General features: G+C 39.4%; 1 protein-coding gene across 6 annotated transcripts in view; it reads left to right on the top strand.

Annotated features, from left to right (window-relative positions):
* Positions 1–18,708, top strand: part of fyco1a (FYVE and coiled-coil domain autophagy adaptor 1a) — a 210,587-nt gene that overhangs the window by 96,464 nt on the left and 95,415 nt on the right. For all 6 annotated transcript variants that reach the window (XM_059945264.1, XM_059945265.1, XM_059945267.1 and 3 more), the window contains one exon: positions 4,782–4,993. In XM_059945264.1, the coding sequence (XP_059801247.1) occupies positions 4,782–4,993 (212 nt within the window). The remainder of the gene's footprint in view (positions 1–4,781; positions 4,994–18,708) is intronic.

The raw sequence follows: 18,708 nt of genomic DNA, 5'->3' as shown, positions 1-18,708 counted from the left end.
AGATTCACCCTCCTAAAGACAGAACCCACATTGGCTTCAGAGACTGAGATCATAGGATCATCAGGGGATGTGGGGGTTTGCAATGGTTCCCCCATGTTCTATAGTCAAAGTAAGCGTAGAAGGTATTGACCTAATCTAGAAGCGAAGCCCTGCTGTCTCCCATGTTGTTTGATTTAACTATGTAGGAGGTGATAGCATTCAAGGCTTGCCAGGGCATCCTTCATTGATTCAAGTTTGATCCGGAATTTCCACTTTACCCATGAGATGGCTTTCCAGAGATTATAACTGCACCTCTTGTAGCTTTCTTGGTCTCCAGATTTGAATATCTCTGGTCTGGCCCTCAGCAGATTTCAGATCTCATGTTTCATCTGAGGCTTCTGATTGGGGAAGACTGAATGATTTAGTGGGGACACACTCATCTACAGCTGCTTTAATAAAATTCCTTACAACCATGGTGTTTTGATTCAGATCCATAGATCAGTGCTTGAAGAAGGCACAGTTCACTGACTCAAAGCAATCCCGTAATCGCTCCTCTGCCTCCTGCGACCACCTCTTTGGTGTCCTAATCTCTGGAGCCTTGTTTTTTTAGCCTGTATGCAGGTAGGAGAATGACAGCCAAGTGATCTGATTTACCAAAATGCAGTCTGGGCAAGGAACAATAGGCATTCCTTATCTTAGTATAGCGGTGGTCTAGTATGTTGGGATCTCTGGTGCTACAGGTTATACACTGGTGATAACTGGGCAGGGTTTTCTTCAAACAAGCCAGGATGAAGTCTTTAACTATAATTTGAAATGCATCAGGATTGGCTGTTTGGAGAAGGCATTAGAATCAGAATGAGGTTGAATGTCACCGGCATATGTGATGGAATTTGTTGTCTTTGTGGCTGCAGTACAGTGCAATAATACATAATTATAGAGAGAAAATGTGAATTCCTGTAAGTATATAGATTAAATCGTTAAATACACAGTACAAAAATGGAAATAAAAAAGTAGTCAGGTAGAATTCATGGGTTCAATGTCTATTCAAACTTTGGATGGCAGAGTGGAAGAAGCTGTTGTTAAATCATTGAGTGTGTGCCTTCAAGCTTCTGCACCTCCTTCCTCATGGTAGCAATAAGAACAAGGCATGACCTGGCTGATGGGGATCCTGAATGATTGACGCTGCCTTTTTGAGGCATCAGTCATTAAAGATGTACTGGATACTATGGAGGCTAGTGTCCATGATGGAGATGACTAGGTTTACAACTCTCTGCAGCTTATTTCAGTTCTGTGCAGTAGCTACCCCCTCCTCCCTACCCCCACATACCAGATGGTGATGCAGCCAGTTAGAATGTTTTATTCGCTACATCTGTAGAAATTTGCCAGTGTCTTTGATGACATAATAAATCTCCTCAACCTCCTAATGATATATAGCTGTTCATATGCTGTCTTCATTGCTTCATCCATACGCTGGGTCCGGGTTAGGTCCTCAGAGATATTGATAGTCAGGAACTTGAAATTGCTCACTCTTTCTACTTCTGATCCCTCTTCGAGAACTGGTGTGTGTTCTCTCTGCTGTCTGAAGTCCACAATCAGTTCTTTTGATGTTGAGTGCAAGGTTATTGTTGCTATACCACTGAAACAACTGATATATCTTGCTCCTGTATATCCTCCTGTCAGCATCTGAAATTCTGAGAACAATAGTTGTATTGTCAGCACATTTATAGATAACATTCGAGCTGTGAGAGTCATGCAGCATTGTGAGAGCTAGGTTATAGTTGGCTGCTGGTGGTATTTCAACTCCTGAGGTAAGTTGAATGGGTGGCATTCAACTGTTTGTGTTCCAAGTAGCGGAAACATGAGGGTCGCAGAACTGTTTCATTAGGAGCACAAACAAGAGTTAACCATAAAACACATCAGCTCTCTTTGCCTTTCAAGAGTCTGCAGTTCCATTTAAGACCAGAAACTTAACAAACTAGTAGTTAGAAGTTTACTTGCATCTGATTATGATCTTTCAAATGGCAGATGCTATTTAGAAGGAAGCTTAATGAAAAAAAAATACAAGAAGTGAATATGTATCACAAACCTTCCATCTACATTTTATGGTTGACAAGAGCTAACCATAAAATACATCAGCTCTTTTTGCCTTTCACGAGTCTGTAGTTCAGTCCACTCTGTGAATTGTGAATCCTTCTGGACTAACTGCTGCATTCAGCATATTGGGAGAAATCCACGTTTCAATACAGTGTACAATTGAGAAGACATTCAGCTATCTCAGATACAGTAGTCTTGACCTCAGATTCTCAGTTTTATTCTCCAGCGACTGCACATTTACTAACAAGATGATATGAAAATACAGGGTGACATGGACAGGTTGGGTGAGTGGGCAGATGCATGGCAGATGCAGTTTAATGTGGATAAATGTGAGGTTATCCACTTTGGTGGCAAGAACAGGTAGGCAGATTACTATCTGAATGGTGTCAAGTTAGGAAAAGGGGAAATACAATGAGATCTAGGTATCCTTGTTCATCAGTCACTGAAAGTAAGCATGTAGATACTGCAGCCAGTGAAGAAAGCTAATAGCACGTTGGCCTTCATAACAAGGGGAGTTGAGTATAGGAGCAAAGAGGTTCTTCTGCAGTTGTACAGGACCCTGGTGAGACCATACCTGGAGTACTGTGTGCAGTTTTGGTCTCCAAATTTGAGGAAGGACATTCTTGCTATTAAGGGAGTGCAGGGTAGGTTCATGAGGTTAATTCCCGGGATGGCGGGACTGTCATATGTTGAAAGATTGGAGCGACTGGGCTTGTTTATACTGGAATTTAGAAAGATGAGAGGGGATCTGATTGAAACATATAAGATTATTAGGGGATTGGACACGTTAGAGGCAGGAAACATATTCCGGATGTCGGGTGAGTCCAGAACCAGAGGCCACAGTTTAAGAATAAGGGGTAGGCCATTTAGAACGGAATTGAGGAAAATCTTTTTCACCCAGAGAGTGGTGGAATGCTCTGCCTCAGAAGGCAGTGGAGGCCAATTCTCTGGATGCTTTCAAGAAAGATTTAGATAGAGCTCTTAAAGATAGTGGAGTCAAGGGATTTGGAGAGAGGACAGGAATGGGGTACTGATTGTGGATGATCAGCCATGATCACAGTGAATGGCAGTGCTGGCTTGAAGGGCCAAATGGCCTACTCCTGCACTTATTGTCTATTGTTTAAGGTGCTGTGTAGAGGAGGCCTTGTCCTTCTGCTTTTCATCCTGGTTTGGAGTCCCCCACCTCCTGCCTTGCTTTTGGCGATGGTGATGAGCCTTAAAGGGGCTGTGTCTGACTGTTCCAGGTTCTTCAGACGATGGTGAGATCTGAAGATCATTGAGGTGACTTAAAAGTCTATTGTTTGGAGGAAAGCCACATGCACTTTGGAACTTTTTGCAGGCCATGGAAGGACACCAACACCATCATAGGTGCATAGATGGAAAGGTTATGGAAAGCATTGGTTGAATAATATTTTGGCTCAGACTAGATGGTGAGTAGGGTTTGTTTCTGTGTTCTTGTGCTCTATGGTTATAACTCAAATTGGCCTGTGATAAATGATAAAGGTTGTAACTAACGGAGCAGGTCAAAGGTTTGGTATCTTCTGAGATGTGACTCATGTACTTTTCTGTCATTTATAATTACACATGAAATCTTCATGCTTGGAATAACAACTCTCAGGAAGTTTGACACTATCCAGGACAAAGCAGCCTATTGGACTGGCATCCTATCAACCACTTTCATCCCGCATTCCTTGTAATATCAGTCCACAGTGGCCAGAGTGTACAATATTCACAAACTGCACTGTTGTGTGGTTCAGAGATGGTTTTTACAGCACTGAAGAATTCATGCAAGTCAGAGTCTTCAGGAGCCTCTTGTACAGTTTTCCATGAGCTTCCTGCTGGAGCTCTGCCTTTAGGAGTCTTTAAAGCTGTTTGAATTATCTTGGGTAATACTGGACTTTTTAATACAGACACTCTTTATGTTGGTGATTCTTTAGTTCTTTTTACTCTCTGTTAATTTCACAACATCACTTACTGAAAATTTGTCTTCAGGTATAATGGGTCTTAGGGCAATCCATAAATTGTGGACTTTTGCAGTCTCTGATGGATTGTCTCACAGTCAGTCCAGCAACTCACAATTGATGGATTGTCTGTGAGACGCTGACTAAGAAGAACAGATTCTGTGGGGCCTTTGAAAGCTTTGACATTTATCTCCTTGTTTCAATACTGTGCTTCTGTTGATGATGGTTATTTGGGGTCTGTTCAATGGAGACTGTACATTACCAGAGGATTGCACACTTAATAACATTGGTCCTCTACTCCAATCACATGCTAGTCTCACACTCACACACCTACTCCACCCACACATCAAACCACACTAGTCTCCTTCTTCAGTCACACACCAAACCAGGCCAGTCTCCTCCAGTCACACACCAAGCTAAGTGTGTCCCCTACTCACATGCCAGTCTTCAACTCCAGTCATACAACAAGCCACGCCAGTCTCCATCTCCAGTCACACACCAAACCACATCAATCTCCACATACCCATCACTAATCACACCTATCCATTCTTCCATTGGTGATCCTTTTGCTTTGCTAAATTTAATAAAAGTGTTCATTAAAAATGCTGTGCAGAAATTATGTCACTTATGTTTTATTATAGGTGAAAATGAAGGGCATAAATAGTCATCCAAGAGACGTATCTAATTTGGTTTCAGGTACATGTTTGTTGACGGCTGGAAAATGATTTCTGCTTTGTTCCTTTTCAGACTTTGTGGCCGTATCTTCTGCTATTATTGTAGTAATAATTTTGTAATGACAAAACACAGTGGTAAAAGAGAGCGCTGCTGCAGAGCTTGCTACATGGAACATAGTGCAGTTGTTCAACGGTTAAATGACCCTGGATCATCAGATACAACGAACAGTCCTGATGAATCTCCTTCACGATCAATCTCAGAAAGGCAAATTTCCAGAAACACAGGTAATAATTCTTGATATAGATAGATATCTGGTGGCATATGCTGTATGTACTTTGACAATAAATTTACTTTGAACTTTGGACTTTGAAGTAACAAAATTGTTACCATATTTATAGTCAGTTCCAGTAGTTTAACAGTTACTCATCATTTATGTAGCAGTCACTTAAAATGAAATTCATTTCTGCATAGTGATGACACTCCACTGACAAGATATAATCCGCTCTACTGAGGGAGGGCATCACTGTCAAAGGTGCAGAATTTCAGGTATTATTTTAAATCTGGCAGGTAGATGTATGGCCCATTGGAAAGCAGGAACTGTCAATACCAAAATGTTGTCATTTGAGAACAGTGTGTTTGTATTAGATGATCGTTGTGATAACAGGTTGGCTGATAAGGATTAAGTTACAAAATAGCTGAGATCTAGTTAAATTGTTGAACAGACTTGGAAGTCTGAAGGGCATACGTCTGTTCCTATATTTTGGAAGTCTGAAGGGCATTCTTCTGTTCCTATACTTTGGAAGTCTGAAGGGCATTCTTCTGTTCCTATATTTTGGAAGTCTGAAGGGCATACGTCTGTTCCTATATTTTGGAAGTCTGAAGGGCATTCTTCTGTTCCTATACTTTGGAAGTCTGAAGGGCATTCTTCTGTTCCTATACTTTGGAAGTCTGAAGGGCATTCTTCTGTTCCTATACTTTGGAAGTCTGAAGGGCATTCTTCTGTTCCTATACTTTGGAAGTCTGAAGGGCATTCTTCTGTTCCTATACTTTGGAAGTCTGAAGGGCATACTTCTGTTCCTATACTTTGGAAGTCTGAAGGGCATTCTTCTGTTCCTATACTTTGGAAGTCTGAAGGGCATTCTTCTGTTCCTATACTTTGGAAGTCTGAAGGGCATTCTTCTGTTCCTATACTTTGGAAGTCTGAAGGGCATTCTTCTGTTCCTATATTTTGAAATGGGGTGAGTACAAGCAGGTTACCTGATGACATAAAATACATGAACACAAAGAGATTGAATTCAGAATAGGCCATCAAGCATGTTCCACCATCCATTACGATCATAGCTGATTTATACCTGACTCACATCTTTTTCTGTACCAGTTCCCATAACCCTCAATTCTTTCTCTCAAGTATTTATTTATCTCCATCTTAAATATGTCTAAAATTCTGATCTCTACCACTCTCTGGAGCAGAGAATTCCAGAGATTCACTACCCTCTGGAAGAAGAAATTTCTATACAACTGAGTTTTAAATTAGCAGCCCCTTATTTTGCAGCTCCTGCCTTTTTTCCCTGCTAGTGAAAACATCTGAACATTTACCCTGCCAACCCCCCCTTAGGATCTCATGTTTGAATATGGTTATTTGTCATTTCTCTAAACTCCAAGGAATGGAAATCCACACAGTCTAGTCTCTTGATAGAACAGCACTCATATTCTAGAATTAGCTTGGTGAATCTCCTTTACATTATCTCAGGTGTTAGTGTATCCTTTTTAGATAAGGGGATCAGAACTGCGTACAATATTCCTGGTGTGGCCTTACGAACAGCCTTTACAACTGTAAATTACACCTCCCTATTCTTAAACTCGAATCCTGTTGCAGTAAAGGCCAATGTACCGGCTTGTTGGACTACTTGCCTTAGCAATTACTCAGCCTATTTATGTAACTTGGCAGAATCACAGTGCCCTGATTGATGACAGCCAGTATTGTAATAGGCTGAATTAATCAGATCCAAACTATTTGAGTGTTTTAGAGATGTGGTAATGATAGGACAAGCACAGCAAAGTAACTTAAGCCTAATTTATTGTCATAAAGTAGAAAGCACAAATAAACATCACAAAATACAAGAAAGCAAGTCACAAAGATTTCCACAAAGCATGAAGATTTCAGGGCTCATGACTCTTAGTCTTCACTTGATTATTGCTGTTGTTGGGAGAGCCCTGAATTTCAACTTGTTCATGAAACCAGCCTGGGCCCCAGGCACCAATCACGAGTCTGGCCTGTGCAAAATTCATATATGCACAAGTTCCATAAGGCAGAGAGACCCAGAAATAGACAACTTTGTTCTTTTGTCTCAACACAGCTTGTTTTTTTCCACACATCCTGTGTCCATTAACCGCATAAATGAGTGACATACTTTAATAGTCACACTTCATCCATTTGTCTATCAATGTTTTGGACACAACATTCTGCAGACTCACAAAAGGACATTAAAGTTTACACACATAAACAGTAAACCCGATTGTAGATACTAGGAAAGAATCCATCAACCTGGTTCTCAAAATGACCAATGGATATTTAGATATTTACAGACATCCTCATGTTAATGGTACTTGAGACTAAGAAAGAATCCAGTTACTTAATAGACTTCAAAAACTGCAGGATCATAAATTGTCATTTGACCTTCCAGATATTTATCCAATATTTTACAAAATTTAATATAATACACGTATGCCAAAAGCCTTCTTCATCACTCTCTCCAATTGTGATGCCACTTTCTGGAAATTCCCTGCAGAGTTTCCTGTGTTCTGTAACATTCTCCAATTCATTGTGAAACCTCTGACCTCATTTGTGTTCTCAAAATGCATTGCACTTAATTGAATTCAACACTATTGGAAGGAATGAGGAGGTGATTGATAGGAACTACAATGAGGTAGTCACCCTCTAAGTTCAGGAGGCAGGTACCTGGGTGACTGTCAGGAGAGGGAAAGGGAAGGGACAGCTAGTGCAGAATACCACAGTAGCTGTTCTCTCAATAATAAGTATACTGTTGTTAGGTATGACCTACCGGGGAAGCTGCAATGATGAGTTTTTGACACTGCCTGGCTCTGTGGCTCAAAAAAAGAAAGGGAGAGAAGAGGAGTGCAGTAGTGATTGGGATTCTGTAGTTAGAAGAGCAGACAGGAGATTCTGTGGATGTAGAAGAGACACCTGGGTGGCATGTTGCTTCCCAAGTGCCAGGGTCAGATTTGTCTCAGATCGGGTCGACAACGTTATAAACTGGGAGAATAAGCATCCGGAAGTCATGGTATATATTGGTGCCAATGCCATGGGTAGGAAAAGGGAGGAGGTCCTGAAGAGAGAATTTAGGGAGTTAGGTAGTAAGCTGAAAACCAGGATCTCCAGGGTAGTAATCTCTGGAATGGTGCCTGTGCTACATACAAGTGAAGGTGAAGATAGGATGATGTGGCAGATGAATGTGTGGCTGAGGAATTGGTGCAGGGGGCAAGGTTTCAGATATTTTCATTATTAGGATCTTTTCTTGGGAAGGTAGGACCTGTATTAAAAGGAAGTGTTACACCTGAGCCCGAGGAGGACCAATATCTTTGTGGGCAGGTTTGCTAGGGCTGTTGGGGGATGGTATAAACTAATTTGGCAGGGGGATGGGAATCATAGTGAAAGGGCTAAGGATGAAGCGGTTGGTATGCAAGTGGATGCATTGCGTAGTGAGACTGTGAGGAAGGACAGGCATGATAGGACAAAATTACAGTCAGTAGGATGAGTTGAAGTGTAACAAAGAGGCAAAATTGAAAAGGGTAATGAAGGGTATTTCAATGCACACAGTATATGGAATAAATTAGATGATCTTGTAGTGTGGTTAGAAATTGACTAGTTATGATGTTGTAGGCATCTCCGAGTCATGGTTGAAAGAAGATCGTGGTTGGACGTTTAACATCCAAGGATACACATTGTATTGAAAGGACAGGCAGGTAGGTAGAGGGGGTAGAGTGGCTCTGTTGGTAAAAAAAAAATTAGATCAAATCTTTAGAAAGAGATTGCATAGTATCAGAAGATGTAGGATCCTTGTGGGTAAAGTTAGGAAATTGTAAGGTTAAACAGACACTGCACACAAAATGCTGGAGGAACTCAGCAGACCAGGCAGTCAGTGTTTCAGGCCGAGATCATTCATCAGGATAAAAAGATCCTGATGGGAGTCACATTCAGGCCACTGAACAGTAGTCAGTACAGGTTCCCCCGCTAGCCGAAGGTAGAGCGTTCCTATGAAACGGTTTGTAATCCGGAATGTCGTAAAGTGAAGAAGCAATTACCATTTATGTATATGGGAAAAATTTGTTAGCGTTCCCAGACCCAAAAAATAACCTACAAAATCATACCAAATAACACATAAAACCTAAAATAACAGTAACATATAGTAAAAGCAGGAATGATATGATAAATACACAGACTATATAAAGCAGAAATACCTTTCTGCAATTATTGCAGCACTGTCTAGCATAGCAGAAATCTTACTATGTAGCGTATAATCTCACTAAATAGTTCTACTGGTGTACTGGAAACCGTCTCAGCAGAAGCACTCTCTCTAACGTTCAGCAATGAAGCTTCGCTCACCACAGAAACTGATCAAACTACCCATAACTACATTTAACATCCACTTACGCAATACTTTCATCACCATCGTCCAGTGCTTTCTGTTTCAGTTTATTAAAAAGACTGACTGATTTCTCCTTAAGTATAAGCTAACTTAACAAAACACCACACTTTGTATACCCATCTCAAGTAATAGACTTTCCATTTTATCCATTATTGGATGCCGACTAAAAGAGACCACTTTGCTACAAGCAGAACCACCAGTAACATCGGCAGCTTTCAAGATTCTTTCTCTCTGCGTATAAATAGTGCAGATGGTGGACACAGGCAAGTTCAACGCGCGGACAATGTCCTAACTTCGTTCACCATGATTGAAATGCTTAATTATGTCTAGTTTTACACCCTCATAAGTGTAACACCCTTACGAGGTCCTTTAAGCTTTTCCGATACCTTAGAACTCATCTTGCTAACGGATGCACAAAATAAATCAACATAAAGCACAGATTCTCACAGGAATGTGCTTAAGCAATGGTGGCTAGAATTCAGTTCTGGGGGAGGAGCTTGGCTGCTCGGGGTGCGCACTGCCTTTTCTAGTAAAAGTGAAAATTCTTCTGTTAGCAAAAGCAGGTAACTAATGTAGGTCTTTTGTAACAGCAAAGTGTTGTAAAGCGAACGTTTGAAAAATAGGGGCCACCTGTATATGGAATAAAAATTACAATGGGAAATAGAAAAGTCATGTAAAAAGGAAAATGTTATGATGGTCATGGGGTATTTTCAATATTCAGGTAGATTGGGAAAATCAACTTGGTGCTGCATCCCAAGTGAGGGAATTTGTAGAAGGCCTATGAGATGGTTTTTTAGAGCATCTTGTGGTTGAATTCACTAGGGGGAACATAATTCTGGACTGGGTGTTGTGTAATGAACCAGATTTGATTAGACAGCTTAAGGTAAAGGAATCCTTTGAAGGCATGATCATTCTTGGCAATTTTGTCTTCTTCTGGGCAGTGTTTTTACAGGATAAGTGACCCCAGCTATTATCAATACTCTACAAAGGTGGTCTTTCTGGTGTCAGTGATCGTATAACCAGCACTTGTGATATGTACCTGCTGCACCTGATCAGGGGCTAAGCAGCTGCTACACCTTGCCTAAGGGTGATGTGCAGGCTAGCCGGGGGAAGAAGCACCTTACATATCTCCACACTGCCACACATATTCTCCAGGACATTAGTCTGCTGTGCACCACAGAGGCAGGCTTCACCCACTGTGTCTCGGCTCAGGTCCAGTCACTGGGCATACGGTGCGTTGTGCTGACCACTGAGCTGTTCGTGTACTTTATTTGCACAGATGGTGTCTGCCAAGTAACAGGAGAATCTCAGCAGAAGAATCAGTTGGGGGGGGGGGGGGATCTTGTCAGCTATGTCCTTAAGATTTAACTGACTGTGCTGTTTCAGAAGTTGAGATTTCATTCTTGGTGCATCATTCAGTCCTCGTGTGCTCTCATTAAGTGGTGAACACCCATGTGTTTCCAAGTTGGGTGACTTTGGGCATTTCTCAATTTGACCCTTAAATGAGGATTCATTCATCTTTCTTTGGATTTGAAACTGAAGCCGAGGGTGTAAGTTCAGGAGGAGAACTAGGGAAAAATCTGATGTGAAGCAGCCCAGGAAGCTGATTCCTATCTTTGTCTGCTGCTTTGATTTTGAGCAACCTTGCTGCTGTATTAGAAGACTTGCAGTTCTTCAGTTCCCAGAGAGATGACCACCATTGTCCAAGTCAGCTGCTGCTTCGTACACCTAAGGCAGCCTCTGCTTCACACTCTTCCTTGAGCACACTGTGTGGCTTCTACACTGGCTTCTTCCGTGTCTGTGCATGCTTTCACCATGTTTACACAAGCATTTTCAATTAGCATTTCAGCTTCACGTTTAGCATATGCTGCTCTCATTCTTGCTGCTTCAGCTCTAGCATTGATTTGTGCTGCAGCTATGCTAACCGCGGTTTTGCTTGAGCGTCGTGAAGACGCAACCGATGCGCCACATTCTGACCTGATTTCCAGGGTAATTGACGTTGTTGGGATTGGAAGCTGATATTGTAGTGTATGGCATTTTGGCATTCAGATGTGTCTCCAATCCATGGCAGTGCCTGTGAAGGTGAGTTATCCTTTTACTCCACTGCCCTCACAGTGCCTTACGTTTAAAGCTAGGCAAGGAGTTAAACACCTTCTCAAAAATCACCCAGAAGCTTTCTTCCTGGGTCTATTCATTGATTTATTTAATTTATTGAGATACAGCACAGCTTAGACCCTTCTGACCCTTTGAGTTACGCTGACCACCAATTCCCCAATTTAATTCTAGCCTAATCATGAGAGAATGGCCATTATAATCTATCAATTGGTATGTATTTAATGAGAGAACTTTGTGAAACTGCAGAAAGTTAAGTAAAGCATGTATTAAATTCCATATAGAATCGTCATGTGCCTGAATATACTAATATCGCTTTAAACAAGGTAAAAGACACATGCAACATTCTATAGCTATGCTGTAGACTAGAGCAAACTCATGGTGCAATGATAGCTTAATAACGATGAATGATAAATCTAATACTTCCTTCATTATACATCTACTAAATGTTTACAAATATTAGGACTCACAGATACTGCTGTTTCAAGGGCAAATAAAGTGTGGATGAAAATGGATGTTTTTCTACCTTGCTTGCCCCAAGTCAAAATCCAAATTAACCCATGCAGGATGTGGTATAAACAACAGCTACAAGCAGGAAGTTATTTTTTTTTTAAATATTTTATTTATAATTTTCTACAAAATACAGTGAAGAAAAGAAAATCAATAATATATATAGAAGGATCATTGCCATATAAACAAAAATAACAATAATACATGTCTTAACAAATGTGAAAGTCACCCATAGTACAAAAGAAAAAAAAAAGAAAAAGAAAGAAAAGCACCCAATCCATCACCTATCCAACTCCAAGCCAACCATTATATGAGATAGACTTTTATTACCCTAGAACCACATATTGTAATAAAAAAAAAGGTGGGGGGACAGCCTGCTACCTGATCAGAAAAAAACAAAAGTGAAAAAAAAAAGCTGGAAATGTAGGGTCTGATTATCAAGGGAAAAAAGAACAAACACCTGCCAATCTAGGTGAGAGTTATGAAAATATTCAAGAAAAGATCCCCACACCCTATGGAACCTAATGTCCAAATTAGAAAGTGAGTAGTGGATCTTTTCGAGATCTAAACAAGACATAATATCCCTAAGCCATTGAGCATGGGTAGGGGGAACTACATCTCTCCATTTAAGGAGTACTGCTCGTCTGGCTAGAAGAGAGGCAAAAGACAATGTTCATTGTTTAGCCGGGGCCAAGTGCTTGTCAGGGTCTCGGAGAACAGCAAAAAGAGCGATCAAATGACAATTTAATATAGAAGATAAAGTTAAAAAAAATCTTTCCAAAATTTTTCCAGAGTAGGACAGGCCCAATACAAATGGAAAAGGGAGGCCTCACCTCCTTTGCATTTGTCACATCAGAGACTAATATCAGGATAGAACTTCGCCAATTTGGTTTTGGACATATGAGCCCTGTGGATGACTTTAAACTGCAGGAGACAATGACGAGCACATAAAGAGATTGAATTGATGGATTTAAGAATTGAATCCCAAACTTTGTCCAATTAAAGAAAACCTAAGTCATGCCCCCAGGCAGTTTTAATTTTATCACAAGGGGCTCGTCTGAGAGTCATAAATTTAACACGAATAGTAGAAATTACGCCTTTGCCCAAGGGTTCATTTGAAGAAACAAGTCTACAACATTTTTATCAGGTTATTCAGGAAAATGTGGTATTAAAGGGCTAATAAAATGTCTAATTTGAAGATATCTAAAAAAGTGAGTATTTGGTAAATTAAACTTTATAGACAACTGTTCAAAAGACGCAAACTGATTGTCTATAAAAAGATCTTCAAAACGCCTGATACCTCTCCTACACTAGTCTTGGAATGTGGAATCTTGGATAGACGGTTGAAATAAATGATTGTATAGAATAGGACTCGAGAGGGAAAAACTATAAAGACCATGGTATTTTTTAAATTGAGCCCATATTCTCAGAGTATGCCTGATCGCAGGATTAATAATAGATTTTGGCAATTGGCAAGGAAGAACAAATCCAAGTAAAGCTGGAATAGATAATTTCTTATAAGCATTTAATTCCATTGCCACCCATGTTGGACAAACAGACTGGTTATAAAAGTAGGACCAAAAGATAATATTACGAATATTGGCTGCCCAATAATATGAACGAAAATTAGGCAACGCCAAGCCACCTTTTAGGCTTTTGGAGATGAGCTTTATTGAGTCTGGGCTGTTTACCCTTCCATAATAGGTATGACGAGATAATAGAATCTAAAGAATCAAAAAAAAACTTTATGAATAAATATAGGTAAAGATTGAAATAAGTATAAAAATTTAGGGAGAATATACATTTTAATTACATTAATTCACCCAATTAAAGACATGGAGAGAGGTGACCACTGTGCTAATCTTTGTTTTGTAAAATTTAAAAGATTATTGAAATTCTCATCGAACAGTCGATTATAGTTCCTTGTTACGATAATACCAAGATAAGTAAAACAATTGTTTACTACTTTAAAAGGGAGATTGTGAAATTCTAATCCTTGTGCTTCCTTATTTATCGGAAAAAGTTCACTCTTATGTAGATTAAGTTTGTATCCGGATAGCTGACTAAATTTATTGAGAAGTGAAAACAACAAAGGTAAGGAGGTGGTCGGGTTTGATATAAAAAGTAACAAATCATCGGCGTATAGAGAGACTTAGTGCTCAAAACCGCCCCTCCAGATCCCAGTCAGTTCAGTACATCTGTGAAACGCAATTGCCAATGGCTCGATTGCCAGATCAAATAACAGAGGGCTTAAAGGGCATCCCTATCGGGTGCCACGTTTAAGATCAAACGGTTGGGATTGCTGGGAATTAGTCAAAACTGATGCAATTGGATGGGAATATAGTAACTTAGTCCACTTAATAAAATTATATCCAAAATCAAATTTTTCTAAAACTCCAAATAAATAGTGCCACTCCACCCGATCAAAAGCCTTTTCGTCATCAAGAGAGATATTGCATTCAGGGGTCCCCGATGAAGATGAATATAGATTATTAAAAAGATGTCTAATGTTGAAAAAGGGAAGGCGATTTTTAATAAAGCCAGATTGATCCTCAGAGATAATTAAGGGTAAAATTGTCTCCAGCCTATGGGCCACAACTTTAGTTAAAATTTTAGCATCTACATTTAATAGAGAAATCGGCCTGTATGAAGCACATTCTAATGGATCCTTGCCTTTTTTCGCTAAAAGAATGATACAAGCCTCATCAAATGATGTGGGCTACTTATTTTGTTTAAAAGAATCAGAAAAAACTAAATTAAGTTGGGATAAGAGCAATAAGGAAAATGATATATAAAATTCTGTAGAGAACCCATCAGGACCAGGAGATTTACCAGGCTGCAAAGCAGAAATAGCAGAGGATATTTCCTCTAAGGATAATGGCTCATTCAATTTATGTTTAAGATCAGAAGAAAGTTTAGGAATATTTAAACTATCTAAAAATTGCATTACAGTAGTATTACCATTAAAGGATTCAGAGGTATAAAGTTGAGAGTAAAAATTCCTGAATGCATCATTAATTTCTGACTGGTCCACACTAATATTCCCATTACTCATTCGAATTTTAGTGATGTGTTGTTTTGCTTTAGTGCGTCTAAGTTGGTTAACTAAGGACTTAACAGATTTATACCCTTGAATATAGAACTTACTTCGACTACCCAAAAGTTTGTGTTCAATCGGATAAGTAGAAATAAGATTAAATTTAGTTTGAATTTCCATTCTTTTCTTATTTAACTCCGGATCCTTGAGCTGGGCGTATAATTGGTCTATAGCTTTAATCTGATTAATCAGTTCTAAACGTTTTTTGTGAGTCTTTCTTTTCAAATTTGCTGTGTAGGAAATTATTTGACCTCTTAGATATGCTTTCATTGCATCCCAAACCACCTACTAGAGGTTTCAGGTAGTGCATTGGTATTTAGAAAGAGATCCTCCATAAATTTTACAAAGTCATTATCCGACAACAAGGTCGGATTAAAACGCCAGTGTTTATTTACTTGAGGGAGGTCAGGGAGAGCTATGGACAATGTAAGTGGGGCACGGTCTGAAATCAATATACTCTTATAGTCACAAGAACGGACGGATGGGATCAATTGATTATCAATTAAAAAATAGTCGATTCTAGTAAATGCATGGTGAACGTGAGACAAAGGAGTAATCTCTTTCATGTGGATGAAGGAAACGCCAAATATCAAATATTCCATAATTAGAAAGAAAAGATTGAGTAAATAAAGCTGATTTACTTAATTGTCTAGGGATAGAAGAAGATCTGTCCAAAACTGGATCCAGCCAACAGTTAAAGGCACCACCTAATATAAGAGAGTATGAACTTATTTCTGGCAATTGTTATGAATTCCCGTAACTGGATCACTTACCAGCAAAGATAGAGAGGTCTGTTGAAGTCTGATGGTACTATTTTTAAAAGTATTTATTGATAAAGGGCACAAAAATAAGATTAATGCAAACATACAGATAATATATGTCGTCAATACTATATCTAAACGTGGGTATAATAATAACCAATAAGAAATAGCTCTATCGTTGTCTAGGGGTTAATGTATTGTCCGATGGGAAGGTAACAGTCACTATCAGTTCGTACAAGCTGCAGCGTTGTTGGGTTTAAAAGTGATGCGGTTTAAACTTGCCCCAGGTCTTTTAAGATGCCGAACCGTTGAGTCAGGGGAGCGGGCTTCCCCGTTGTTAGCTAAAAGCTGTTTTCCCGTGGTTCCAGCCACGGAATCGAAAGCATGTGGCTTCCTTCAGATGACTTCCTGCTGTTAAGTGGTCACTTAACGTTTCTTCTGGTGCGTCTGAAGGGGTTGCTCCCCAGACCCTCTTTTATACTTCCTCACGGGGTCTCAGATGTCAGTCAGGTTGGGATGATGCAATCCCTCAACTAGCCCGCTCTGGTCATCCCCTGAGGGGCTTCAATGAATAGTACAGTACTCAATACACAACTTGGTCTTCCGGAGACAATGGCCATGTCCCGTAGCTTTACATCGCCGGGGAAACGAGGCATTTTGCAAGTCCCATTCTCCTTTCCTGGGCCCCTTGACCCAACCCAACGATGACCTTGCAATTCTCACAAAGGAGAGGGCTACGGACATAACACAATGAAGAAAAAAATGTTCAAAAAACCCTACATCATCCTAGTTAGGAGCGTAAAGGTTGGCTAAGACCACCCGTGTATTATAAAGTTTCCCCGAAACAATAATAAAATGACTGTTAGGATCAGATATCTTATTATGAAGCTCAAAAGAAACATTTTTGTTTATAAGAATTGAAACGCCCCTCGCCTTGGCTTGAAAAGTTGAATGAAAGTGTTGTCCTGCCCATCGTGCCATAAGACGAGAATTATCTGAGGGACGAATATGTGTTTCTTGTAAAAAGACTACCTCTGCTCTAAGCTGTTTAAGATGTGCGAACACTCTGCCCCTTTTAACTGGATGATTCAAACCCTTAACATTCCACCTGACAAAGTTCAATGGACTAACCATTGAACATAAGAGAAAAAAGGATAGCAGGCATTAAACCATATCTGCAATTTATATGTAATTCTGGGGCAAAAGATTAGAAGAAAAAAAAAGGATGAAATTACATCCTGTATTGTACAAATATATCAAAATCCCATATATAATATTAGCATTGGAGTTCCCACCCAAACCCTCTAAACCTACAACAAGAAAGCTGCAAATATAAAGCAGCAAGCTCTCACCGAGAAAACCTAACCCCCTACTGGACTTCCAATTAGGTAACATCTTAATTATCTCCACTCCAACTGTTGATACAGTAATGGAAGTAAACACCAAAAAGCTTTAAGAGTTACAAACAAAGATTTACCTTAACAAGAAAAAACAATATATTCAAAATTTATAAATCTTAAAGTATAATAATGGTCTAAAAAAAACTTTACCCCACCCTTCCCGCTAGAGTTGATAAACTGAAAAAAAGATAATCTATAAACTGAGTTATACGGAAAATAAACTTTAACATCAAAGTAAGTAATCCAACTGAATCATAAAAATAAGAAAGAAAAACACAAATATCATCTTGAAACACAGGAAAAAAACCCACCAAAGAAAAATCCATTTGAGAGGAACTTGATCCAAACCCGAAACTGAGTTTGAAGGTGCAACATCAATTGCTGCTTAAGGTTAAAATAATCTAACTGGAGAGAAAAAAAATCATCACTTTTAAAGAACTAAAATTATGTAAGATAGAAACTAAAATTGCGAAAATGGAAAAAAAAACTTCCAATAGTACAATGCAACATAATTAAGCTACTAATCAAATAGATGCGACAACAGCTACATTTTAAATTTTAAAAAGAAAATATCAAGATTTTTAGAAATTGGAGACTGAAGTCTGAAAAGAAAAACAAAAAACCATTCAAAGACGTCATCACTTCACGAATCGATACGAATTTTTAAATGCAACACTGACTCTGTTTTGAAATAAAGTCTCCAAAGACCTTTAAGAGGTGTCTAATTACATAGTTTCACAGTCAGGTCTATTTAATGAAAATGCCCATACTGAAAAATAGAAATCCATCGTATCGAAATATATTGAGTTAAATGGATTATGAAAAAGATAGAAATAAAGATTAGAATATTAGAAAAAAAAACGTTATCTAAACAGAAACAAAAAAGCCTGAAAAGAAAAAAAAATTATATCATATCGTATCTGAGGAACTCGAAGTAGCAGATAGGCTATCAGTGAAGGTCTGCGCCTCTGTAACTGAATCGAAACGTTTAAAATCGCTGTTCCTGAGCTTGATTCAGAGCCGGGCTGGATAGGCGAGAGACGGATGAAGTCCACGATCGTAGAGAACTTTCATTACTCCTCTGTATTCAGCACGTTGACTCATAACTTGAGGTGCATAGTCCTCTACTAAACGGATAACATGACCTTTATATTGAAGTGTTTTACGTCGGCGAGCTTCTTCAATTAGTAAATCCTTGATTTGGTAACGATGGGGGTGAATTATCACTGGACGTAGTCTCTGGCCATCCGCTGAGCGAGATGTAAAGATACAGTGCGGTCGATCAATCTCTGGAGGACTGGAAAGTATTTCGCTTCCAAAAATCTCACATAGAAAGTTTGAGAAAAATTCAACAGGAGATCCCCCTTCAACAGTCTCAGGCAAGCCGAGAATTTGAAGATTTTGGCGTCTACTCCTGCTTTCAAGGTCCATAACTTTAAGAGTTGACTTGCT

This window comes from Hypanus sabinus, chromosome 20 (assembly GCF_030144855.1).
Source record: "Hypanus sabinus isolate sHypSab1 chromosome 20, sHypSab1.hap1, whole genome shotgun sequence".
In the NCBI taxonomy this organism is placed as follows: Eukaryota; Metazoa; Chordata; class Chondrichthyes; order Myliobatiformes; family Dasyatidae; genus Hypanus; species Hypanus sabinus.
The sequence above is the reverse complement of the archived record's forward strand: the minus strand, read 5'-3'. Positions and strand labels throughout refer to the sequence as shown.